We start from the raw sequence: 24,342 nt of genomic DNA, 5'->3' as shown, positions 1-24,342 counted from the left end.
CCTGATTAGCTACCCCGCGTATTGCGAGGAAAGAGAACGTGCTTTTAGCTGCTAAGAGATACGTTTCTAAATATATATCATCCGAGTCTATATCTGCCACTGATTGGTGAGATAGATTCACTCCACCTTCACCTAGTTCCAACCTGAAATGTATCCACCTTGAGAAAGCTTTACTACACGGACCAACTAACGTCATTCAAAAATTCACTCCAATCTCACCCTCTTGATCTAATACTTGGAGCGGAATCTTTCCAGGCTCACTCCCTAACTTTAGTGAAGACCTTGTCCTTGAACTCTCCAGAGAAAGCTCACTGTTCTCTTCTTGGGGATACCCATCGTTCAACATAATGAGAGTACGCATACATATTATCATCGGAATCCTTCCAACTGGAATTAGTTCAGTAATAGTTTTAGAACTTCGGCAATCGACACCCGTTCATAAGATCCGTAATAGCCTCCAGTGCCGTCACGAGCCCAGTCAAAGAGAAATACTTCCTGAGGTCATATTTACATTTCTCGACTGATGAAAGTCTGCCAAATCCACAGGAGGAGTCTTTTAATGCCCACTTCTCTTCACTACAAAGCACGCACAAAGGATAAATGATTTCGAGATCCAGAACATTCATGGGATCGTTGTACTCGAAATCGGCAAAATATACGCCTTTGGCAACAATTAGACAGGCAGTGCCAAACAGAACAAAACAATTGTCTACAGTTGGCCGTATATGGAACTTCAATCTGATAACACATCTTCCAATTACTGAGATAATGGTAAGAGTGAAGAATATTCCGGTGACAACCTGGAATCTTGTTAGCCATGGTCAACGGATAAATAGTTTACGCGACCTTGTTTGTAAGCATCTTGATGCATGCAAGCTTATCCTGGTCCGTTTGCCTTATTCTTTTCAGATGAGACAGTACGGTCATCTGCATATTCTAATTTTAATGTACATAGTAATATAATAAATCTTAGAAAATCAAGCATTAAGTTAGACCTACTTTGACAAAAATTAATATACTGTACCATGCGCTGGCTGGAATCATTGAAGTATAAATGGTTTTGCGAGGCGCATATTGACTGACATCACAATCAGCAATTTCTCGAAGATTCACAATTCTAAATCCATCATAACCATGAATTTGACCTCCATCCTTCCAGCGAATGCGTCTCTGTATGTTTATGACAGAACACTTGTCACTTATGAGGTGCTATTGACTGCATTCGTTGATACAATCCGACCTGCAATTGTCATTATCATTATTTTGCTTTTCCCTTTTATTTCCAACTATGTCTTTGCGTGGATGGTATACCATTGGCAACATTGGAGACCAAGGGATGGTCAACTACCACCCAAGTACCCTACGTTCTTCCCTTACCTGGGTGGCCTTATACCCCTCTTGATGAACGGACAGGAGTTTCTTACTCATGCTACGTATTTTTTCCGACAACAGTGTGCTATATTTTTGATACTAAAGCTTACAGCTCTTACGCGGGCAAGCTTACATCCGCTCGGGTGAATGTTTTGGGACACGGCTACTATTTCATCCAAGACCGCGAGAGTATCGAGGCGCTTTGGAGGACTCAGATGCTCTCGAGTCCCATGGCATCATACATCATTACTCTCAAATATCTATTCGGTATGAGAGAGAACGCACTTTTAGCCTATCAAGAGGATAACTCTGGCCCTTTCCCCAAGCCTTTCCCAGGAAGCAATGTTGAAGCAAGAAATCGTATCGATAAAATCACCCATCAAGTTCTGCTCAGAGGATTCACAGGCTCAGGTCTGAAGCCTTTGACTCAACGTACGGCCGGAGCTTTACGTAAAAGGCTTGATCAGCTTCCGGTGGACCAAGACTGGGTAGAATATCCCGACCTGCTCAAATTCTTTTACGATATTGTTGGTACAAGCATAGTTGAATCCCTAGCTGGCCCATCACATTTACAAATCAACCCTACCTTTCTTGACGATTTCTGGACGTTTGACCAATACATTCCGTGGTTTGCACGAGGCATGCCATCGTTTTTGATCCCTAAGGGCTCCACAGTTCGGTCGAAATTGATAAATCAGCTGCAATCATGGTATTCCTTTGCGCGGAATAATTTTCACGAGTCATCTATCGGCGAAGATGGTGATTTTGATTCCTATTGGGGCTCGTCTATCATACGATCGAGGCATGAGACATTGCGGCATGTTGACGGCCATGATGACTCCGCTCACGCCTCTACAGATCTTGGATTGCTGTGGGCGTACGTAAATGCTTCTACATCATGCATGTTTACTAATATCTTGAAGCTCTCTTTCGAACGTGGTACCGGCAGCCATGTTTGCCACTCTGCATATCTTTAAAGAGCACGGGCTACTAGGAAGAGTTCGGGATACCATATGCGATAAAGATCCATTGGGGGTGAATAGGTATGAAATCACTAAGGATCCACTTCTTCAGTCCATTTACATGGAGACCTTGCGAGTTTACGTGAAAACGTACTTTCTCACCACATCACCTATCAAAGACATCAACGTAGGAAAATGGCACATCCCGAAAGATGGACTTATTCTTGTCAACTCTGGAATTTCTCACATGGACAAAGATTTCTGGAACTCCAAGGCAGGGCAATGGCCTGTGGAAACCTTCTGGGCGGATCGTTTCATAAAGTATCCCGGTGAGGAAAATAGCGGACCCGCACTTCCTGAGATTGCAAAAGAGGAGGCGAAAACCTGCAAGATTCGCTCGCCGGTCGTCGAGAAGTGTCCTTACATTTCCACTGATGGGTTGGAAGGATCATGGATACCCTTTGGTGGTAAGCTTGCTTCAGGAACAACGCCGTGGAAGATGGTGTATTCACTCACTACGCATTAGGTGGACATGCAATGTGCCCAGGTCGGTTTCTAGCGAAGAACGCAATCATTGCAATGAGCGCAGCGATGGCAAGCATGTTCGACATGGAAATCATGACAGATTCGGTGGACACGAGCTCGGGAAAGTTTGGTCTTGGTACTTCAAGTCCAAAGAAGGCAGTTCCGTTCCGACTGCGCAGGAGACATGCGACGTTGTAGTTGCTATCTAGAGGCGTCCCAGAATGGAAAAAAAAGGCTGCATGCTTGTAGTCACTGTGATCTACGTGCCCCCCTCCCCCACGTTGTAGTTGTAGTTTCAACGCGCACTAGATAAGAAAAAGACGGCTACATGCTTTTAATTAAAAGGGCTTACGCACCGTTGCCTTCTTGTAGTACCCGAAGAGTCATTATTAGGAAGGTTTCACCCAATAGTATATGTGGTGCTAGGGCCGTCCCGTTACAACAACTGCATTGTCGATAATTTCCTACAATCTGATTGGACTATTGGTATTTGATATTTGTTAGTGAGTGTGCAGGTGACTTGAATGACGAATGCACCTTAACGATGTAATCTTAACATGACTGTGACAACAGTGCCAAGGGCTGTGCCTGAGCAGGGCGTTGTGTCCAGCAACTGTAGTAATGTATGATTGGCCAGATTATGAATAAACGCCTTATATGTTAGTTGAGGCTGCCACGGACTTCACGTTAGATACATTTCACCTTCGGCTATTAACCTGCGTACCTATCCTGCCTCCAAACTGTCAAATCGCCTCCGGAGGCAGGCCATTCTCACTCTCGATTGGAATCAACGTTGCACTCGAGAACAGTGTTCCTATATCCCATCTACAAAATGGGTACGCCAGAGCATCATCACCTCCCCTTGGAGGATTGGCTTCACCAAAGAAAGCAGCAACACGGAACCACCTTTGGTGTCGCGTTCAAAAACCTCCATGTCTACGGCTTCACCACTTCGAACCAATACCAATCTACTATCAGTTCCTGTCTTCTCAAGATCCCAAGAATCATTCTTAGTATCTTCTCGAACAGATACCAGAAAGAGACCGCAATTTTGCGAGCTTGCGGTGGATTAGTGGAGCCGGGAGAGATGCTATTGGTATTGGGAAGACCCGGCAGCGGATGCTCCACGTTTCTGAAGACGTTAGCGGGAGATATGTCAGGCATTCACTTGCGCAATAGTTCATCTGTAAACTATGAAGGTAAGGAAAAAGCTCTTGCGCTCTCGATAGGTACACGACCCTACGCATTGATAAGGTCACTAAACAGATTGCAGGAACATCGTACGATTCAATGCACAGTTGTCTCCGAGGCAGATGCATGTACACTACTGAACTTGACATTCATTTTCCCGAGTTGACCACCGCTCAGACCCTGGCCTTCGCCGCGAAGATGAGACCCAATGGCTCGCAACCATCACACAGCCCACAGAGTACAAGTCAAATAATTTCCAGCTTCTTTAACCTCGAGAGCGCTTTCGATACCAGGATTGGAAGTCCCACGATAAGAGGGATCAGTGGTGGAGAGATGAAGCGGGCCAGTATCGCGGAAGCTTTCCTCGCCGATAGCCAGTTGCAATGTTGGGACAACAGCACGCGGGGATTGGACAGTTCTACAGCTCTAAGCTTCGTCATGCTACTTCGTGCTACTACGAAATGCTTGAAAACTGCTGTGCTTACAAGTATATACCAAGCCTCGGAGCAGATGTATCAGGTAGGTTTCCATGAACTACACTATACATGGTACTAACATTTCCTAGGCCTTCGACAAAGTCACCTTGCTGTATGAGGGTCATCAAATCTATTTCGGCCCTGTGAGCTCAGCTGCAAATTACTTTGTTGTCATGGGGTTTGAAAGGCCTTCCTGTGCAACGACAGCCGACTTCCTAACATCGATCACCAACCCATCCGAACGTACACCTCGAGTGGGGTGGGAGAATAAGGTACCGAGAACAGCTACTGAGTTTGCTCAACATTGGTTGCAGAGCGCAGAATACCAGTCTCTCTCTAGGAGTATCGACGTTTTCAATGCCAGGAATCCGCCGGACGGTCCCCAATCACGACATCTCGATTCACGGTCCATTTCGCAACTCGTACAGATCCAATCTCGCATCGCTCGAGGGCTTTTGAGATTGAGGAACAATTTTACACCTGTTGTTGCGGGAGTTGTTGCCAATACAATTATTGCTATTGTCACGGGTAGTGTGTTCTACAATCTTCCATCCACGACGGCTAGTTTTCAACAGAGGTCCATTCTACTATTCTTTGCTGTCCTAGTGAATGGATGCACTCCTACATTTGAGGTAATGAATATTTTTTCTTGCTTTATTCAAGATGTTGAATGCGGCAGCTAACTTTGCGCAAGGTACTCACAATGTGGGCACAGAGACCGATCGTCGAGAAACACCAACGATATGCCATGTACCATCCCCTCATCGATTGCTGCGCCTCTATCATATGCGACCTTCCAAACAAATTAGTAACAACCGTCATGTTTAATATTCCCCTGTATTTCATGACGAACCTACGCAGATCCGTGTCAGCTTGGTTTACATATATTCTTTTCATATTCATCGTCATTTTGACGATGTCTATGTTCTTTCGCATGGTTGGATCATTGTCGAAGACAATCGAGCAAACCATGGCACCTGTGGCCACACTGATGCTCATGTTCACCTTGTACAATGGATTCGTGCTTCCTGTTGACTATATGCATCCTTGGCTAGCGTGGTTCAGATGGATCAATCCGTTTGCGTATGCATACGAAGGCTTGATGATAAACGAGGTAAGAAATTACATAAATTGCATAAAGCTCCAAACTGATCAGTGTAGTTTTCTGGTACATTTCCTTGTGCATCTACAATTCCGGCTGGACCAGGGTACGACCATCAAGTAGGCATGGAGGAAAAAGTATGCAACGCCGTTGGAGCCATCCCTGGGGAGAAGCTCCTAGATGGAAAAGCCTTCATTGCCGCCAAGTACGGTTTTCTTCCAAGCCACTTATGGAGGTAATGCACTATTGATCCAGAGTACCACGCAGAGCTAATATAGACAGGAACCTTGGCATACTTCTGGCATTTTTCACCATATTCGGTGCCATCCATTTGCTTGCAGCAGAGTACATCCCAGCTTCGCGTTCTAAAGGCGAGGTTTTGCTGTTCAAAGGGAAACAAGGAAGAAAAGAAAAGTGCCCACCGAACGATATAGAGACAACCTCTCCCAGTGATGCTTTACGACAGCAGATCGATACACTACATTACCAAAATGATAGAATCGAGTATTCGAGGGAAGTCCAAAAGCAAACATCCACATTGTATTGGAAGAATGTCAACTATGATGTAACGTCCGGAAAGAACAAGCGACGGATTCTAAATGAAGTCAATGGCTGGGTGAAACCTGGAACACTGGCTGCTCTGATGGTGATTAATGTTTCGATCTTGTAATAATTTAAGAAAGCTAAGCAGCTTTAGGGTCCAACGGGAGCTGGCAAAACGACACTTTTGGATGTTCTTGCGAATCGTACCTCAATTGGTGTAGTGACTGGCGATATATGCATAGGGCAGCATGCTCAAGATGCTACATCCAAGAGACGAACGGGATATGTACAGCAACAAGATATACATCATCCACAATCGACCGTTCGAGAAGCATTAGAATTTAGTGCTCTTTTGCGTCAACCAAATGAACGGAGTACAGACGAGAAGCTGGGGTATGTGAACACGGTCCTCAAAATGTTGGAGATGGAATCCTATGCTGACGCCATCGTCGGCATTCCTGGTGAAGGTAAGTAGCTATTGAAGATCCTTCTGTTTATTGCTGACTTCTCTAAAGGACTTAATATCGAGCAACGTAAGAGATTAACGATAGCTGTTGAATTGGCTGCTCGACCACCCTTACTGTTGTTTCTTGGTAAGTCTCCCTAAACTCTGAGACCGTTTTGTTCTTTGAAACTGATCGCAAATCATCAGACGAGCCAACATCCGGGCTTGACAGTCAGACCGCATGGTCTATTTGCATGCTGTTAAAGAAACTTGCGCGTAATGGCCAGGCCATCCTCTGCACGATACACCAACCTTCTGCCCAAATTTTCCAACTCTTTGATCGCCTCCTTCTACTGGATGAAAAAGGGCATACAGCCTACTTTGGTGATATTGGAACAAACTCATCAACACTTACGCATTACTTCGAGAGAAACGGTGCAACTCCGTGCAGTGCTGAAAGCAATGCAGCTGAGTGGGTGGTGGATAACTTAACGAGCCACAGGAGACAAGATACATTGGATAGGCCTGAGCAAAGCAGCTGGGTAGATGTATGGAACAGGAGCACGGAAAAGAGTATCATCCTTCGTATCATCGAAAGATTCGAACTTCAAAAGGCAGCAGAAGCATATAACCTCCCCCGATTGGAAGACAAGAGCGATGCACCTTTGCGTCAACAAATGCTTGTTGTACTCCATCGCACCTTTGCAGAGTATTGGCGAGATCCAACGTATCTATACTCTAAACTTGCGCTATCAACTGCAGTTGTAGGTAGGCATTTCTACACAATTGGAAAAGGCTGACACGGCACAGGCAATATTCAGCAGTCTTTCGTTCTATATGACGCCACTCAATCTACAGGGTCTCATCTCCATCACCTTCTCTGTGTTTCTTCTTACACAACTTTTCAGTACCATCGACCAGCAGATAATTCCTCGTTTAGTCACCAACCGCGATCTTTTTGAAGCGCGAGAAAACCGATCAGAGACATTCTCTTGGGTCGTTTTCGTTGCCGCAAATATCATTGTGGAACTTGTGTGGCAGACACTGACAGCCGTGTTGGTGTTTGTAACCTGGTACTATCCTCTTGGTCTGTGGAGGAATGGGAACGCCCTAATGCCGGCTAGCGAAAGAGGCGGTTTGGCTTTTGCGATGATATGGATGTTCTTTCTCTTTATCTCAACACTCTCTCAAGCCGTTGGAATTGCGATCCAACATGCCGAAACAGCCGTACAAGTAGCGACGCTATTATTCTATCTTTCATTGGTCTTCTGCGGGTAAGTTGATTGCACCTCATTCTCGGATAATGAAGTTGACATCTTTTCCCAGCGTTATCGTCAATCCGGCGGATCTACCAAGGTTCTGGCTGTTTATGTACCGGATATCCCCGCTTACATATTTTATTGCTGGCGTCGTTACTGCCGGTCTAGCGTACACACAGATCAAATGTTCTTCTATAGAACTACTGAAGATCGAATTACCTACAGGTAGAATGTGTGGTGAATACATGGATTCATACATGCAGCTGGCGTGTGGGTTTGTGGAAGACACGCAGACGACGGAATCTTGCAATTATTGTCCCGTCGGCGATAGTGATGCTTTTCTGCGGTCGATGGGCATTCGAGTCGAGCACAAGTGGCGGAACTTTTGGATTTTGGCTTGCTATGTGGTATTCAATGTAGTTCTGGCGTTTGGACTTTACTGGATGGCGAGAGCACCAAGGCGCAAAAGAACATAGCCGAGTGCATATGCACTACACAGTGTTCCTCTGTATGATTCAAGGACAATAATCCTTTCACAGATATTTCTGACCTCAACTTTTCACGACCCCTGGTTTTAGCACAAAAAGATAACCAAATACTCCCACAATGGAACAGACCGCAATTGCCAATAATAATGAGATTTGCGGTGCTGAAATAAGCTTCCACAGCATCTCAATAACAAAATCATTGGATTTCCTTTCTGCAATTCAAAAAATGCAAATCAAAATTCTCATCCTATCAGCTTTCAACCGTCCTCTCGAGGAATCAATTGTCGGAACTCTTATTCTGCCTCTCAGGGAAAACTACATGACCAACATAATTCCCATTCTGATCGTGGTAGATATGAACAGCGTGGGATTTGTTGTTCCTCGCTTGTTCTTCGGTGGCCAGAAGTACTGTAGTGTGGGGTCTTGGGTCCATGTGACTTGAATGGCTTGGATTCCTATATGACATGTAGCTGGAGTGATTACTTTAGAGTTGCCACAGTGAAATGAGCCAGGTCGGACTGTTTCGTGGCCTCGTGAATCATGTTTAGAGTTTGGTGTCGAAGTACCGGATCCCTGATTCTCTGCGTAAGTCTTACTGCGCTATGGGCGATGGGGGACATTCTGTTCGACGTAGTCGTCAACTTGTAGTGGACGATGACTATAGTGAGAGGAAAGATGATTAATTAAGACCAGAGCGTCGAAAGTGCAATAAGTTCAAAGAGGAATATCTCAAGTTCAGGGCTAGGAGTTGTTTTTGAATGAAAGAAATCAATTACTATTATCTTTCACCAATTCTACAGCATTTTAGCGACATGGTTGATTTCTGTATTTCTATTGGTTATGTGCACCCACCGACCACCGAAGTTCTTGGCAGACCATTACAACATGGGACAACTACTGCACAGACACGCGCGTCTTCAAACACTACAACTGTTCCAAACATGCGCCTCTACAAGTTAGGTGCATGCTGTCGCGTCGGTTTATTTCCAAGGACGTCTCTATTTATACAATCGTCCCGAGCGCTTCCGTCGAGGCTCTTGTCAAACACAACCTCTCATATGGATCAATTTACGCATATTTCTGATGTTGACGCTGAGCCTTTGCACCGGTATAATGAGGGTGGATATCACCCTGTTCATCTAGGAGATGTGCTGAAGGAAGGAAGATACAAGATATTGCACAAGTTAGGCTGGGGTAGCTATTCCACCGTTTGGGCAGCAGGTGATCAGAGGTTGCTCTTCTCCCTATGCATTCTCTTGTAAAGGGCTAATTCATGACAGATTACAAGCATACGTCTCCATAAAGATTTCAGTCTCAGGCCAGAAACCTCATAGCCGAGAGTTAGCAGTATTGCGTGCCGTTTCGGATGTGCCATCTGATACTCCTGGTCATCGATATCTGATGACAATGCTGGACCACTTCCAGCTCGATGGTCCAAATGGAACTCACGACTGCCTTGTCTCGGAAGTTCTAGGCCAGAGCGTTGCCGATTATATGGACGCAAGTTCCTTCGCAAGGCTGCCCGGAAACATCGCTAAAGCAATTGCGAAGCATACTCTCCTTGGCTTGAGCTTATTGCATTCTCACAACATAGGGCACGGTGGTAAGACGCTGTACCATGTCTTGCATATAGCATCTCCTCACCATTACCAGACATACATACACGCAACATAGCTTTTACCATTCCGCAGATAAACACAATTCCGGAGGAAGTCTTCCTCCGGAAGCTTGGAGAGCCTGAAACAGCCCCCGTCCATCGTTCTGATGGACAGCCACTACTGGAATCCCACGTGCCCAAATACATCGTGAGACCAACCTTCTATCCCGTCAAGGTCAGAAGTTCCTTCGAATCGATCAAAATCATCGATTTCGGCCAATCATTCCTACGCCACGATGTCCCTCATGAATTCCATAATCCACTTGCTGTTCGGGCACCTGAGATCATATTCAAGGACAAAGTTGACTATCGCATGGATCTGTGGAGCATGGGATGTCTGGTAAGTGCTTGTCGCTTTATCTTTCGTGGTAGCTGCTTACACGGGCGGGGTGCGCCTGCATAGTTATTTGAACTTCTTGTCGCGCAACCGCCATTCGATAGCATCATGACGACTCCGGCGATCCTTGTTGGTCAGATGTTGGATACCACCGGCGATGAGTTGCCAGATCGTTGGAAAGAGCAATGGAGCGCCATGAGTGCAGCGCCGCTACCCTCAGAAGAATTCTCTTACACGCTGCAAGGCTGGCTGGAGGAGTTGTACTTCGATGGGGAAGGTGGGAAAGACTTGAGCAGGGAGGATCTGGTTAGGGTAGGTAAGATTATCGGAAGGCTGTTGCGACTTGAACCTTCCGAAAGGGCATCGGCTGCGGAAATACTTCAGGACGATTGGTTTGCTGAAGATTGAATGTGGGAGGTAGTTTGTTTTAGCGATACATGTCGAGGTCATTGGGACGCAACATAATTGAAGAATAATAATCAAGATTGTATTACGTGAACGCTGCAAATTTTGTCTCGATGTCTGCGCATAGAAAACTACCGACTCCTATTTCTCAAAACCCAATTCTTGCCAGAGTATTCCAGCTGTGCCGTAGTTGATTTCGCCTCTTCAACGACGCCATCTATCCGATTCATCGTATTCTTCTCGTCCCGAACATGCAGCGCAGCCAGTGAAGACCACTTCCACAGCGGGTACTCTCCTTTCCGACTCTGGTATATCGTGGAGAACAGCAGAAAGGTGATCGAAACGTAGGTGACCAGTGGCAGGATGAGCCACTTAAGATCGACGTTGAAGTACTGCTGGTCTGTTGATACGCTTCCGTAGGCGACTCTTGCTTCGCGGTTGCGCCGCATTCTGTAGTATGGTGAGTATTGAACTGGAAATGAGTTTCGGGAATGTCTTACACGTTGGTGAATGCGATGCCAAAATTCTCCATGCGCCGCTGGAGTCCCTTAACACCGCGAGCTGCTCCTTGTTTGAATTTACAGGATGGATCAACTTTGTCGCATCCGAGGACATCTGCTGCAAGTATGGCAACATACTGTCTAGAGCCAGCTACCTCTGAAAGGGTTGTAGTGTAATTGTTGATGTTGTAGTGGTCGACAAGAAATGATACGAAATAATACATTTCTACTTGACCAAGGCAATTTGTTTGTTGTGGACTTTTATCGTCGGGACTAGAAAAGCATCGAAAGTAGTTGTCCTCGAAACTGGTGTAAGTCAGATCCGTGCGTGACTCGACCACGGATGTATTTGTGGTTCCATTGACGGTCGTCGAAAGGGTTTGCAGGCAGGGCGATAGCGTTGATTTGAACACCTTCCATTTGCTCGGGTCGGCGAAGTTGTCACCCCAGTTGTCGTAGGGAGGTGTAGGGCAATCATCCGTATCGCTGTCGCAGTAGAACACATTGTATATAGACAAATCCCAGGTGCTATCGGTATTGAAGTCCATATCGAAATTACTTCCAGCCCAGAACTCGTTTTCCGTAGTGAAATCCGGAAGTGAAATATTGTGTCCGGAGATCACGAAATGGGCGGTTGGACCCTCGTGGTCGGTGAGATTTGAAGAAACAGTTCCGGCTTTCAATGAGGATGAGATGTCAGTAGTTTGTGCACACAGACCGAAATTTTTGTAGGGTGCCCATTCACAAAAGCTACCAGTACAGATGGCCGGGACATCAGATAAGCTTTGGCTGTCTAGATAGAGAGCTTGCAGTAGTGCCGCAGTTGTGTTGGACCGTTCTATTCATCCATTAACTTCTTCCAAGCAGCTAAAATTGTCAAGGCATACTGACCAAACATCTGGCTATCTGAGGATCCACTCTCACCAGGATTTTGAAGAATCGCGGTTGAGTACGACGTGAAGTTCATCGCATATGGAATATCAGCACTTCCAAATGGGTCATGAACCTTTTTAATGTCTATGGTGACTACCTGTTGAGCAAATGTTGCAAAGGCTAATAACAGGATAGTCATAAAAGCACCAAGAGAAGCAAGAAATCTGCTATCATTAGCGGGGAATGTTCAAAGTGAAGACGACATACGGTCGGTATCTCCAGGAGATTGTAAGCAAGAACCAAAAGCTGCCATTTGGCCCTCGACTAGCATTGTCAAATCGCTCCATGTCGATCATTGAACGGCGACTTCGAAGCCAGATCCATTTCAGTTGCCCTATACATGCTGAAGTCGATACCAGCAGTGTCGACTGCGTGACTTGCGACAGAGCGGCTATCAGGGCCGAAATGCTCACGCTGCTTCTCCATTCAGACGTGGGCCGGTCACGAAACCACACGACCTGAACCACAAGCGCAGCGAAAGCGAGTGTGCCAAATGCCCATGTGGATAATTCCCATTTCCACTCCTTGAGCAGGATAGAAAAAGATCGCTGTCGTCCTGGTGTGTTATGGAGTTGGCTGACCTCGGAGCATGTTTCATGCGCAGCGTCTTTGGTCGCGTTTGTACTGTCCTTCGGTATCATTTGATACACCTCCTCCTCTATAGAGCCTTTAGGCATGATAGAGATACTTCAATAACATAAGTAGCGCAATGCGATTTGCAATTTCTATGGGATGTCGTGGATTTAAAGCTGCTGATGTGGGAAAAGGGATCATCGTTTCATTAAATGCTCCGCCGGGGGCTATGTTAATTCTTCGCCTGTCCTGGGTTAAGGCCACCCATTCGGCCCCCAAATGTATCCCAACTCAGAGATTATGCGAGGCTGCTGGTTTGACCCCTGCAATTAACCGGACATGGTCGTGTCTTTAATCAACGCGATGTGTCAGATGTATCGTTCCCTTATATAATATACAGGTATTTTGATATATGTTTTTGTGATGTACTTATTCAACCCCGTAGCTCGGCTCTTCATTAGGAGTGTCCATGCAGGTTGAATCTACAGCTAACTGACATTGAGCTGTGTGACTGCAGGTACAGGTAAGAGGGTGATGGTGCGAGGAAGTAGCTACAGAGTGTCAAACGCAGATGCAGAGTATGAGTGAGTCTAAGACCAAAAAATAATTTGATGTCACTCCATCCCACGAATCATTTGAGTGCCCAGTTTCAACGAGATCTGTTAGCAAATGAGGAACTGTCCTGCCCTTCACTTTGGGAGATTGCCAGTGAATGAACAAAGATTCCTTGCCCTGATGCGCAAGCCCACCGTGTGCACGCCATCTGCAGCTACCGCTCGCCCTCTATCTAGCTACAAAATGCCCTCCAATATTGTACACTCCTCTTCTTGATCGGCCTAATGCACGTCGTGCATTGAGTGGGGTCCAATGACGATGAAGTTCCAACCCATTGAGCCAAACATCAGGTTGAACATCTCATACTCCCAAGCAGAAGGAGTGCCCAACGCGCCTACTCCCCACTGTTCAAACATGTAGGCGGTGACCGGCGCTTCATGCTTCGTCGGTGGGGGAAAGATTTCGTGAAGCGAAGGTAATTCTGACTGAGGGGAGGTGAGCTTGGATGATTGTGCCGTAGCGTTAGTGCCATGTATTTCCCAAACTGCTTGATCACAGAATTAATAAAGGTCTTTCGCGTTGACATTTAAGTCGTCCTCGGGCTGGTTGCGTGAGGTAGTTGCTGCGAACGGGCTGCTTCGGACCCAGCTTCTCGGTCCTCGAGTTCGAACTTGCCGGACGCGGAGTTGGGCGACAGACTGGCGTGCTGGACCTCGATATTGCCTGAGACGTGATATTTGTCGAGTTCATCGCGTCAAACGGCCTCGTACACCGCGCCTCGATGCATGTTGGGAATATGGTCGAGTACGAGGTCGTATTTTTCGTACGGCTGCAGGGAGTTTGCGCTATCGTGACTGCCGGGACATGTTGGCAACAGAACAATAAGAGTCTATGTATTTGTGCTGTCCAGGCGTAGGCACACGCATGCTCCTACTTGGTTAACTCGCTGTCTCTATCCACAAGGAATTCAGACCAGAAGGGAGGCATCCCTTCGGAATCGCCCCAGTAATCTTCATCACGGAGCAGCAGCACCCTGCATTTTTGTCGTAATTACATAGTGTTCAATGACATATTCTCGCGTACAGAAGCATCTATAGTAGGGAGCATCACAGGCACGACCCGCAATCGGTGAATGGGTAGAACAGGTAGATATTTGCCACTGTCGATAGGCCTCCGGAGGTGAGTAGATGATGCCTCCATCTCTCTTGAATATCTGATCCACCCATCTCTGCTCTGATCAGAGCCCATCCCCCTTCACGGGATTCCTGAATAGCCTCACCGATCCTGCTACACCACAATATTCACCGTTCATGTGTCCTGCCACCTCCTCTGCCTGAGGTACCACTCGCTCTTCTTGTCGCTTTGAAGGCCGGAACCGGTAGTCGCCTTCGGGCGTGATCTGGGACTGGGTGACCTCCTCTCGAAGGGCCTATGCAGCGGCGTCTGGCAGCTTTCGAGCTCGACGACTCCGGCACTTGAATTGTAAGCTAATCTGATCAATGCATCTCTGACATCGTGTTTACTCACAAATCCACCGTTCACATGTATTGCTACCTCATCTGCCTGAGGTACCACTTGCCCTCTTTGGTGCCTTTGACACGCACCCAATCTGACTGAATTGTAAGCTGATCTGTCCAAGGCATCTTTGACATCGGGTTCACTGACATACCGTTCACATGTATTGCCACCTCGTCTGCCTGAGGTACCACTTGCCCTCTTGGGTGCCTTTAACCCGAACCCAAATGTGCCCAAGTTGCGGGCTGATCCGGTCAAGACATCTCCCGCAGAGGGAGACGCATCCCAAAGGATTTGGATGCTGACGCATCTTGAGAGAAAGGCTCTTCGACAAGTCACGTCTGAGCAAATTTCCTGATCCAAATGTGGCTGTACTGGCCCTTTGGTGATGGGGCTAATGAAAGCTTGATATAGTTGAAAGCTTGAAGAGGTGAAGCATCTGAAGCGCAGTCCTGCCGGGGGTCTTTCAGTAGGAGGTGAAGATCATTTTCTTTGGAAAGGCCATCCATGAGGCGAAAATTCGCCCGAAAGACGAAGCCAGCGAAACTCAGTTCAGCCCCGAAAGGCTCGATGGGAGGGCTTCTCCAGCCCTCAACCATCATGAACCAGACTTAACTGGCCCGCCACTGCCTTGGAAGCAAGAGGAGCTGGCACGAAAAGCATGAGGTGCCAGGCGTGTAAGGTGGGAGACAAAAAAGAGGGGTGAAGGTGGTCTTTCCTGAAAGGGGGCTGAAAGTGAGATGAAAGTGAGACGAATAGCTCGAGACGTCCTCTGGTAGATGATATAGGGAAGCTTAGGTAATTAGACTAAGCTGCAATAGGCTGCTACCGAGCAGAATGCACTTTTTCACAGAGAGAAAGACCACATCCTCAGCGCCAACCTCGTAAGGTTCACTGACAAACCTGCTGAGAAAAGGTTGATAGCACGTATCCTAATCACGAATGCATAATACAGGGTGATAGCATGTTATGGAGCTTGCATGTTGATTGCAGGCATGGGTGCAATACAGCAACATCGTGTTACATTCACTACATAGCGTCCCCCAACAAAAGTGGAAAGTATACCACCACCCCGATGTCCCACAATGCCCCAGCTATTCAAAAATCATTCTGCGGTGCCCATAGAACTCGTTATGTCCGATCTGAACACTCTGTGCCCGGCACATATGCCAGAAATCGAAATTGGCAAAAAAAAGACCCCCCAGGTGAACTGCTTCACCTGGGCAAAAACTTAACCACCCGGTGGGTGGCTAAGAAACCCTGCTAATCAGGATTTTTTCTACTTGGGGAATTATGGGCAGTTGGGAAAAGGGTTGGCAGCCCCTTGGTGGAAAGATAATACTTACCGTCCTCAATCGGGAGTCGAACCCGTTACCCACACCACCGACTGGTGTGGGGCTAAGGGCATACACCAATACACCATGGCGTACGGTGTATACCCTTAACGAAAGACCTTACAAACTTAACTGTTTATATAGGGCATTAAAGGGTAGCTAAGTAGTAGGGGTAGGGTGTGGTGGTAGCCAGGGTGAGAGGGCTCTGATAGTGATTGCGCAAACGCGTTGTGAGGGTCACAGCAGTGAAAGAGGATAGCAACCACGACGCCCACAGCACCTTGTGACTGGTCACAGTGACTGGAAGATTGCTCTACTGCCTCCCACTGCTGCATCATGATAGTTAGCACTGCTCTTGAAGGAAACTTTGCACACTGTCATGTCCTCTACGATCCTGCCACCCTACAACATCACAGAGAGGAATCCCAACTGCACAACGAAGTTGTATGTGTGCAGTCACTTCCCAGAAGACTAATTTTGCAGTGGCAGTGTGCACCGCACATATGCTCGAGTGACGCTTGGGTCACACTGCAGCAGCTGCATTTATCGATGCAGGCACATGATTCACTTGATCATGCAGAAGCTCCTTCGAGACCTTACACCAGACTGGAGCCCTCAATCACTGAGGGTTGCATGAACTATTGGCAATGTATGCACCCTCTGCGTGCTGATGCACACCATGTCCCGTTCCGGCACAGTTGCAGTTGAGAATGGCAACACCACTGAGTACTTTTGTGGTTGCATCCTGTCCTTTTACGGCAACAGCGACTCCACAGCCTACGGTCAACCTATGCAAGTCCTACAGATTGCTCAATAGTCTTGTGGGGCAAGATATTGGAGACAATATATTGGTTGGAGAAAGTGGAGGTGGGGGGAGAGCTCATTTGCGGGTGCGCAGTACGGCAGGCACAGATAGTGACTCTGTCACTGCCCTTTGAGCAGCATTGCAGACAAGGAAGCTGACAAGCATTCTCACAGCAGGTCCAGGCTTCTAGCAGCCTCTCCGTGTGCCAGGGACCTGGTGTTCTATATCTACAGGCTTGCGCGAACGATGCGGCGATCTACGAAAGACGGCAGACCGCGCCGACGACCTGCAACACGATAACAACCACGAGCACAGATTCGGCGATTCGATCTCAGCATAACAGTGACCTCTGGGAGGCAGGAGATACTACAAGGAGGACTTGAGATACAGGTTTTGAGTTTCTGCTAGAAGGCCCCTGAGTGCCTCCAACGGCAATGTGTGATGGCATTGCGAGGAAGGACAGTCCTGAAGTTTGGAATTTGGAATTCTGCAGGCAAGAACAACACACTGTACACTGTACAGCTCGAGGAAAGGAGTGCTGCAACCCTCACCTTCCCTCGAGATGTCGGCATGACATTCTGGGGTGGAGGGAGGCAATGGCAGAAGACCAAGCCAGCTTGTAGTGTAAGGATGTAGATAGAATCATATCGTACTGTTGTGCGCTTCTCCTTGTAACCATGCATCGATCTTGAACAATGAGAGGCTGTGATGACTGTCACTCTTTGTGCGTGACTCTCAAGGTGCACTACCAGAATAAAGAGGCAGACAAAGCACGAAGCATTGGCAGGCGCAACAACCAGTACCCGCAAGGATCCCATTCAAGTACAACAAGGCAGCAAACAACCTTCGAGATTTTTGGTGTCCGAGTCCGATGCCTACTATTGGAGTCGAGTACAGCCATATAGTTCTAGGCATCTATCACTGCTTTTACTTGAGGCAGTCAGAAGTACTACAGCGTCTCCCTTGTTGTAACGGCCAAGTTGGTAGGCTTTCGAAGCAGGAAAGTAGCTTCGGTGCCCTCTCCCTGGTTCCCCTCGCGCAAGAATCTCTCCCATGCACGACTATGCAGCCATAACAGTGAATAGCTTCACATTTGGGACAGTCATGAAGGGATCTGGTCTTCTCCTAGACAATCCCACGCCAGCATTTCCCCCTACAATCACCAAATGCTGTGCAGACTGCATCCAAGAGACTGTGTTGCTCGAAAGTGATTGGTGGTGCCCCGTGCGCTAGCGGTGAAAACAGAGCCGTGTAGGCTCGCCTATGACACAACGAAGCATCAACAGACAACCTACACTCACTCTGACGTTTTAACGGCAACAACTGCACCAAACTTCATCTACAGAATGCGCTGTCCATCCTCGTAGAAAGCTGGATGATCGCATAATTGACGGGTGGCCTTGACTCGTTACATTCACCTCCTTGTGCGCATCGGCACTTTGCGCATTACGACTTCTTCCTTTGCAAGCGAGACACTAGCTTCGCAGAAGCTTCGATATACACTCTGGGCATCGCAAAAGCTTGTGGGACTCTGCCTGCGAGGGAATCTATGGCAGTGACTCGAGTGCCAGCTTGGGAACTTCCAACTATACAGGTGAATGACACACCATCCAAGAGATTGATGGACTTCCATAGGTACCATGCATTCATTTCTCAATCTCAACCTCCCAAGCAAGACTTCACTATCACTTTTGATAGTCCCCGGGCACAGGGGTGAGTGTAGCTTACTGATTTGTCTGCCCAGACGCTAGTAGCGAATGTACGGTGAGGGGATGCCAACGCCCTTCAGTATCTCCCATCCCCATATACCTTGCGCAGAATCGAAACACTCTCACCGGAACGCCTTAAGCCCTCTATTCTAGTCTACCTTGCGAGAGCCTCGTTGGACAGAGCGACAGAAATGTTGGTACGCGAAACGATGCTGTCGGAAAGTACGCACGCTCGGAGCACACAGAAGGCATGGGAGAACCTGGTAAGTGTCTACTACAGCAGCTTCAGATTCTGGTGGGCAGTGCGCCCTGTGTAGGAGGTGAAGGCGGTCACTGTGGGTTGTCGTCTTGATGGGGCGCATACACCAGGAGAGCAGTAGGCATCTGCCTTGAGACATCTTGGAGAGGATGTGCAGCAAACGGCATGTGTCCAGGAAGTGCTGAAGTTGACAGGGACCTCTTTTGCGAATGTAGGCACTGCCTGTTTCATCATGCGAAAGTGTCGCCATCCGATCACAGCAAAGCCTCGAGGCATCCCCACTCAAGAATCATGTGCCTCTTTACCGGTCACAGCGTGCTTTGGAGACGTCCAGGCGAATGCAGAAGATACCGCGACCAGCCATCGGGCATGGATCACAACCAGACAACGGACCTGTCATAAGTCGAGTGGAGGACCATGGGCATGTCCAAGGTGACCATACTACACAAGAATGGGACCACTATTGATGATGTGTAGACCAGTTCATCTCTGCAGATCCGATATCCCATACCAGACGCATCGGAGAGACGACATATCTGCAGATGCGGGCCAGGGGAGAGATAATTGACTTGCACTGCCCAAGGACTATCTCTTTCTGAATCTATCTCTCGAATCTCTCGAATCTCTCGAATCTCTCGAATCTCTCGAATCTCTCGAATCTCTCGAATCTCTCGAATCTCTCGAATCTCTCGAATCTCTCGAATCTCTCGAATCTCTCGGACCTCTCGGACCTCCATAATGGGACAGAAAGCCTTGGATCACTGGACTTGGGCCACCGGAATTGGCCCACAGCCACACAGACGTGAGCATGGTGCTATGAAGCAGTCCAGGCAGCTGCTATTCACCTTGCGATGCACAGAATAACATTCGCAGCGATGCTATCTGTTCATCCAAGTAGAACAGCATTTCCGCTTGCCATTCTTCAATCGCTGTCGGAATCCTTTCGAGCCGATGTCCAACGTCCAACGTCCAAACATTGTTACGGAACGTACGCGATCGAGACCATGATGCGTCCGTCTCGTCGCTGCAGACCAGCTCAAGGCTCCAGGATCACATATCAGTAATTCCGTGGACTTAGTCAAGAGTTGGAACGCACAGAGCGGTCAATATCATTGCAGTTCGACATTGTCGAAGTTGAGGGTTGATGAGATGACGTTGGAAATGCAGGGGCTAACGGTGGAACCGTTTCAACAAAGGGGTGCGCTACGACAAATTAGGCCTACATCCGAAAACACATCAGACTTCATGCCAATGCCATCTCAACAACATCTGGCCCTGGAGCTGGTATAGTGGACCATTTTGCAACAAAAGTACCATCAAATGATGTACGAAATTACTTTCCATCTCTTCAACGGATTTCCAGATGTCTTAAGGACCGATTCGCATTGATTCCCTGCATACATTCGGCCTCTCCACCACCTTTCGACCGCATACATCACGGCACTTGCAAGAGATATATGAAGCTTGGGAACAAAGTCCGAAGTGGAAGATAAAATTTGTGAATGTATGGAATACTTCTAACTGGTTGCCGATGCGCAATGCGGGAGCAAAGGCAGCATGCATCAACCTTTCTCAGAGCTTCCCAGTTTGCCAAGGAATGGGCCTGGATTGGGAAACCAGCCTCAAGGATATCAGCATAATGGAAGCATCTTGGGTGCACTTGTGGAAAGGTTACCATCTGTCAACTCCTGCTCCAATACCAATCTTGGAAATGTCGTCCCCGCCCTACGCCCTCACCAAAAGTCTTGGAAATGAAGGCGATTCAAGCTGGGTGACTGTTATTCTCCCATAGTCTGAACTCGGGTTGAAAGGTCGAGGCCAACTTTCATCCCAGAAAAATTCTAACTGAACGCAAGCTCGAAGGACATTGAGCGTCCCGAAGAACAGTCGCGACAAGCTTGCGTTGTATGGGTTCATACTGGAGCAAAGGAAGAGAACGTCTGCCACAGCGATAATCTTGTAAATGTTAGTCACCACTAGATGGCCCACGCCAATGATCTCAGGGTCGGAGGCTGAGTAGTGATATGATGTCTTTCAATCTCCCATGGGTTTGAAAAGCTCTGAACGCAAGCTCGAAGGACATTGTATCTCTCGACAAGCTTGCGTCCGTATGGGTCCACACTGGAGCAAAGGAAGGAAACGTCTGCCACAGCGATCATGTTGTAAGTGTCGTCACCAATGTACCGCCCACGCCAATAATCGCAGGTTCGGAGGGTATCATATTGGTGTCTTTCATTCTCCCACGGTTTCGAAAAGCTCGAACGCAAGATCGAAGGACATTGAGCGTCCCGAAGAACAGTCGCAACAATCTTGCGTGCATGTGGGGTTGTACTGGAGCACCGGGAAGGTGACTCGAGTTATATGTTGGACCAACCCTCGCGACATGTTATCAACCGTTAGGAAACTTTGCCAATCATCATGGGATGCTGGAGACTTACCGCGAAGCACTGGAACTTGGACGCCGGATGAAGTTTCATCGACTACCTTGGTGCCTGGCCATCGCCTTGGTCATTCACACTCTGTAGTATTCCGATGTGCTTCAGACTGTTGATAACATGATCGTTCCAGGCATGAAGCTCACGCTCCGTCACCGATGACATGTATAGCGATGGCAGCTGCCTCACTTCCGGATGGAGGGCTGTGGTCTCGAACGGCGTCGATGCAATCCTTCGTGAAGGTCGTGATGGGTCACCGAGCTGCCTCACTTGAATGCTTCAAGTCGAAGCCAGGTGATCTGTGTGACTGAAGTGAGAGTAAGCATGGTTCTTTGATGCGAGTAATGCTACTGGCATCGTGCTCAAGTAGGTGCGATGATGCGGGGTGAGGGTAAGAAGAAGAGGGCAAGGTGATGGAGGCGAAGGAGGGAGAGGGGAAGGAGGAGAAGTAAGAAGAGAAGTAAGAGGAGAAGTAAGAGGAGAAGTAAGAGGAGAAGTGGGGGAAGTCAGAGGAGAAGTGGAGCAGAAAGAGAAGGAGAAGGAGAAGGAGATATAGAAGAGGAGGAGAAGTAGCGTGTGCAAGTAGGCGTGGTGGTGTGTGGTAAGAAGAAGAAGAAGAGGAGGAGGAGGAAGAGAGCGAGATGATGGAGGAGGAGGAGGAGGAGGAGAAGGAGAGTTGAAGAAGAAGTAAGAGGTGGAGGAGAGGGAGGAGGTTGAAGCTGCAAAGGTGAGAGAGACTAGGAAATGAGGGAGCTTGCTTGTCGCCGCCCCGCGCGTTGCCTACAAACAAGGTCTGTGCCCCCTCTTTCCTCTACTAAGGTAACTGAAGTTGACTTCTTTTTGACCTATATAAACAACTAATTTACTCTTCCTTTCGTCAATGATCAGGTACAGCGTTCATCTGCTACCTGTGAGACGCCGGCTGCCACTTTGGCAGAAGTGGCAGCCACCCTATCTAAGAACAGTTCGCTAACATCTGTACAGGTATAGGGCTATGACCCGAAACAACCATGAGTTCGACTCCCAGAGTCGCCGAGATCTTTTTTTGCCTTTTTTTTGCCCTTTTTTTTGCCAATTTTTATTTGCCCATTTTTGGAGCTGCCAGCAATCGGACAACGAGACGAGGACCGGAGAGCGCACTTCTCCTTGATTTTAGTCTCTAAAACGTTTTCTCGATGCTGAAATGTGGAGTTGTAGGCTCAGATGAATGTTCACGGCAAAAAGGGTGAGGTTGCTACTGGAGATAGATCCCTGCAGCATCAACGGCAACGTGAGAGTTGCAGACAGCAAGCTGGCATGTCCAGCAACTTCTCTGCTCAGAACAATTAAGCGCTATGAAGGTACGGTTCTGGGACTTATCGAACAGGTCAATTAACGCGCATTGTTAAATAACTACAAGAGCGGAAGAGAGTGCACTGAAGAGAGGGCATTTTAATTTTCATCGTGAGTCGAGTGTCATTACAACCTCACGGACAGACTTGCACCAAAAAGGACCAGAAGAACATCAGTATTTTCCCTCCCCCTCACAAATCGCTCTGAATACCCCTGAGGTATGATCCCAAATCTTCTGTTCTGCCCCATCGTTCCTCATTTCAGTGTACTTCGGCTGTTCGTCGTAGACTTCACTATTCCAGTTGAGCTGGTATGCCCCACTCCCACGAACACCATCACCCCCAATCGCCTGGTTGTCGGCGGTATTCATCATAGATCGCGGTGCGAATTGCGGAGCCGTGGCGGCATAAAGATGGCGTTCTCCGCTTTCTGTCAGGTCAGTCATGAAGGGCTTGAGAAAGACGCTAGCAGCGCCAATGAGCGCCTTTGTAAAGGTTCCCATGTCCCTCGTCGCATTTGTATGGACACCTCCGGGGGCGGCATGTACGAACGTGGTTTTCGGATAGGCTTTCGCGAAATGCTCGATGGCGAAGTTGTTCATGATGGCCGCGTGAGTCGCGCAATTCCGGATCGTGAAGTTGTTTTTGAGCGAGAGGTCGTCGAAGTCGACAGACAAGAACCAGCGGCCGGCTTGCGGGCTGAGAACCGACAGCACACTAGACATTCGAGCGTTGGGGTTTGCGTCGTTGGCGGCGGCTGTGAGAAGAGGTGAGAGTTGGTCGATAAACCGCATGCGAGCGTAATAGTGGAGCGAGAACTTCTTGTCCAGGCCTTCGATCGTCTCATCTCTCCCCTTGGTCGTAAGGTATCCAGCCGTCATGAACAGCAGATTCACCTTCTGCTCCTTCTCCTTGATCTCCTTACATGCGTCATCGACGCTCTTCAGAAGCGAGACATCACTTTTGATGAAATCGATCTTGGAAGTCGTGTTGATGGTTCGGAGCTCCTCGGAAATGCGCGTGGCTTCATTCTGATTCCGGCCGATGAGGTATACGTGTGGAGATTGAGTATTCCGAACGAATTCTCGGGCAGTAGAGAACCCGATACCAGAAGTTCCACCCACAAAAACAGCAACAAGACCAGGAGCCAAAGACTTAAGGCTGCTGTTGTGGGCGCGGACAGCATCCAGGGCGACCATTCTGTAGATAATACGGTAATACCTCACCGTGTATTTTGTTAAGATCAATGACCAGATATCGAATTGAATGTGCAAAGATACGAAGGCCAAATTTCATTCAATTGAAGTGTATTTGCAAGACATGTTGTTCACCATGTCTATATATCTCGAGCTGGAGCTAAATTCGTCCGGCGCAACATCTCATCCGCACGAGTCATTTAACGATTACCCGATTGAGTAACCTCAGAACAACATCACGGCGTTAAGAACAACTGAGAACCTCAGATGCCTACGTTTCTGTAACACCACGTCCGCTCACCCTCCGCATATGCATTCTTTGTTAAGCTTCATTGAATATAGATTCGACCGCCGGACCAAAGTATGCTCTGGTTACTAGCCCTATGACACGGTGACGTGGAAGGAGGGCTCCTTTCACCAGGGGCTTTCGCAATGG

General features: G+C 47.9%; 7 protein-coding genes across 7 annotated transcripts; 3 read left to right on the top strand and 4 right to left on the bottom strand.

The window, feature by feature from the left end:
* Window positions 1-1,134: 1,134 nt before the first annotated feature.
* On the top strand, window positions 1,135-3,056 carry BU24DRAFT_458110 (Pfs, NACHT and ankyrin domain protein; the record flags this gene model as incomplete). Its single annotated transcript, XM_033531596.1, has 4 exons — window positions 1,135-1,172; window positions 1,484-2,248; window positions 2,295-2,800; window positions 2,860-3,056. The coding sequence occupies 4 exons, from the start codon at window positions 1,135-1,137 to the stop codon at window positions 3,054-3,056; spliced, it is 1,506 nt and encodes a 501-aa protein (XP_033390574.1).
* A 634-nt stretch (window positions 3,057-3,690) lies between these two features.
* On the top strand, window positions 3,691-8,350 carry BU24DRAFT_471381 (uncharacterized protein; the record flags this gene model as incomplete). The annotated part of the gene is made up of 11 exons (XM_033532689.1): window positions 3,691-4,057; window positions 4,132-4,568; window positions 4,615-5,157; window positions 5,220-5,639; window positions 5,687-5,862; window positions 5,910-6,273; window positions 6,325-6,637; window positions 6,686-6,763; window positions 6,823-7,379; window positions 7,426-7,889; window positions 7,942-8,350. The coding sequence occupies 11 exons, from the start codon at window positions 3,691-3,693 to the stop codon at window positions 8,348-8,350; spliced, it is 4,128 nt and encodes a 1,375-aa protein (XP_033390573.1).
* A 289-nt stretch (window positions 8,351-8,639) lies between these two features.
* Window positions 8,640-8,828, bottom strand: BU24DRAFT_339780 (uncharacterized protein; the record flags this gene model as incomplete). Its single annotated transcript, XM_033523201.1, has 1 exon — window positions 8,640-8,828. One exon carries the CDS (start codon window positions 8,826-8,828, stop codon window positions 8,640-8,642), a length of 189 nt encoding a protein of 62 aa, XP_033390572.1.
* A 462-nt stretch (window positions 8,829-9,290) lies between these two features.
* Window positions 9,291-10,851, top strand: BU24DRAFT_417870 (uncharacterized protein). The gene is made up of 4 exons (XM_033526836.1): window positions 9,291-9,593; window positions 9,643-9,965; window positions 10,016-10,359; window positions 10,423-10,851. Exons 1-4 carry the CDS (start codon window positions 9,304-9,306, stop codon window positions 10,762-10,764), a joined length of 1,299 nt encoding a protein of 432 aa, XP_033390571.1. The 5' UTR covers window positions 9,291-9,303; the 3' UTR covers window positions 10,765-10,851.
* On the bottom strand, window positions 10,837-13,170 carry BU24DRAFT_417868 (uncharacterized protein). Its single transcript, XM_033526835.1, has 4 exons — window positions 12,402-13,170; window positions 12,153-12,358; window positions 11,262-12,099; window positions 10,837-11,211 (listed from the first exon to the last, which is right to left on the bottom strand). The coding sequence occupies exons 1-4, from the start codon at window positions 12,869-12,871 to the stop codon at window positions 10,893-10,895; spliced, it is 1,833 nt and encodes a 610-aa protein (XP_033390570.1). The 5' UTR covers window positions 12,872-13,170; the 3' UTR covers window positions 10,837-10,892.
* Window positions 13,171-14,849: 1,679 nt separating this feature from the next.
* On the bottom strand, window positions 14,850-15,557 carry BU24DRAFT_417867 (uncharacterized protein). The gene is made up of 2 exons (XM_033526834.1): window positions 14,988-15,557; window positions 14,850-14,929 (listed from the first exon to the last, which is right to left on the bottom strand). The coding sequence occupies exon 1, from the start codon at window positions 15,434-15,436 to the stop codon at window positions 15,173-15,175; it is 264 nt and encodes an 87-aa protein (XP_033390569.1). The 5' UTR covers window positions 15,437-15,557; the 3' UTR covers window positions 14,850-14,929; window positions 14,988-15,172.
* Window positions 15,558-22,883: 7,326 nt separating this feature from the next.
* On the bottom strand, window positions 22,884-23,909 carry BU24DRAFT_430615 (NAD(P)-binding protein; the record flags this gene model as incomplete). The annotated part of the gene is made up of 1 exon (XM_033529822.1): window positions 22,884-23,909. One exon carries the CDS (start codon window positions 23,907-23,909, stop codon window positions 22,884-22,886), a length of 1,026 nt encoding a protein of 341 aa, XP_033390568.1.
* Window positions 23,910-24,342: the final 433 nt, after the last annotated feature.

The sequence above is a fragment of the Aaosphaeria arxii genome (assembly GCF_010015735.1).
Source record: "Aaosphaeria arxii CBS 175.79 unplaced genomic scaffold BU24scaffold_1, whole genome shotgun sequence".
In the NCBI taxonomy this organism is placed as follows: domain Eukaryota; kingdom Fungi; phylum Ascomycota; class Dothideomycetes; order Pleosporales; genus Aaosphaeria; species Aaosphaeria arxii.
The sequence above is the reverse complement of the archived record's forward strand: the minus strand, read 5'-3'. Positions and strand labels throughout refer to the sequence as shown.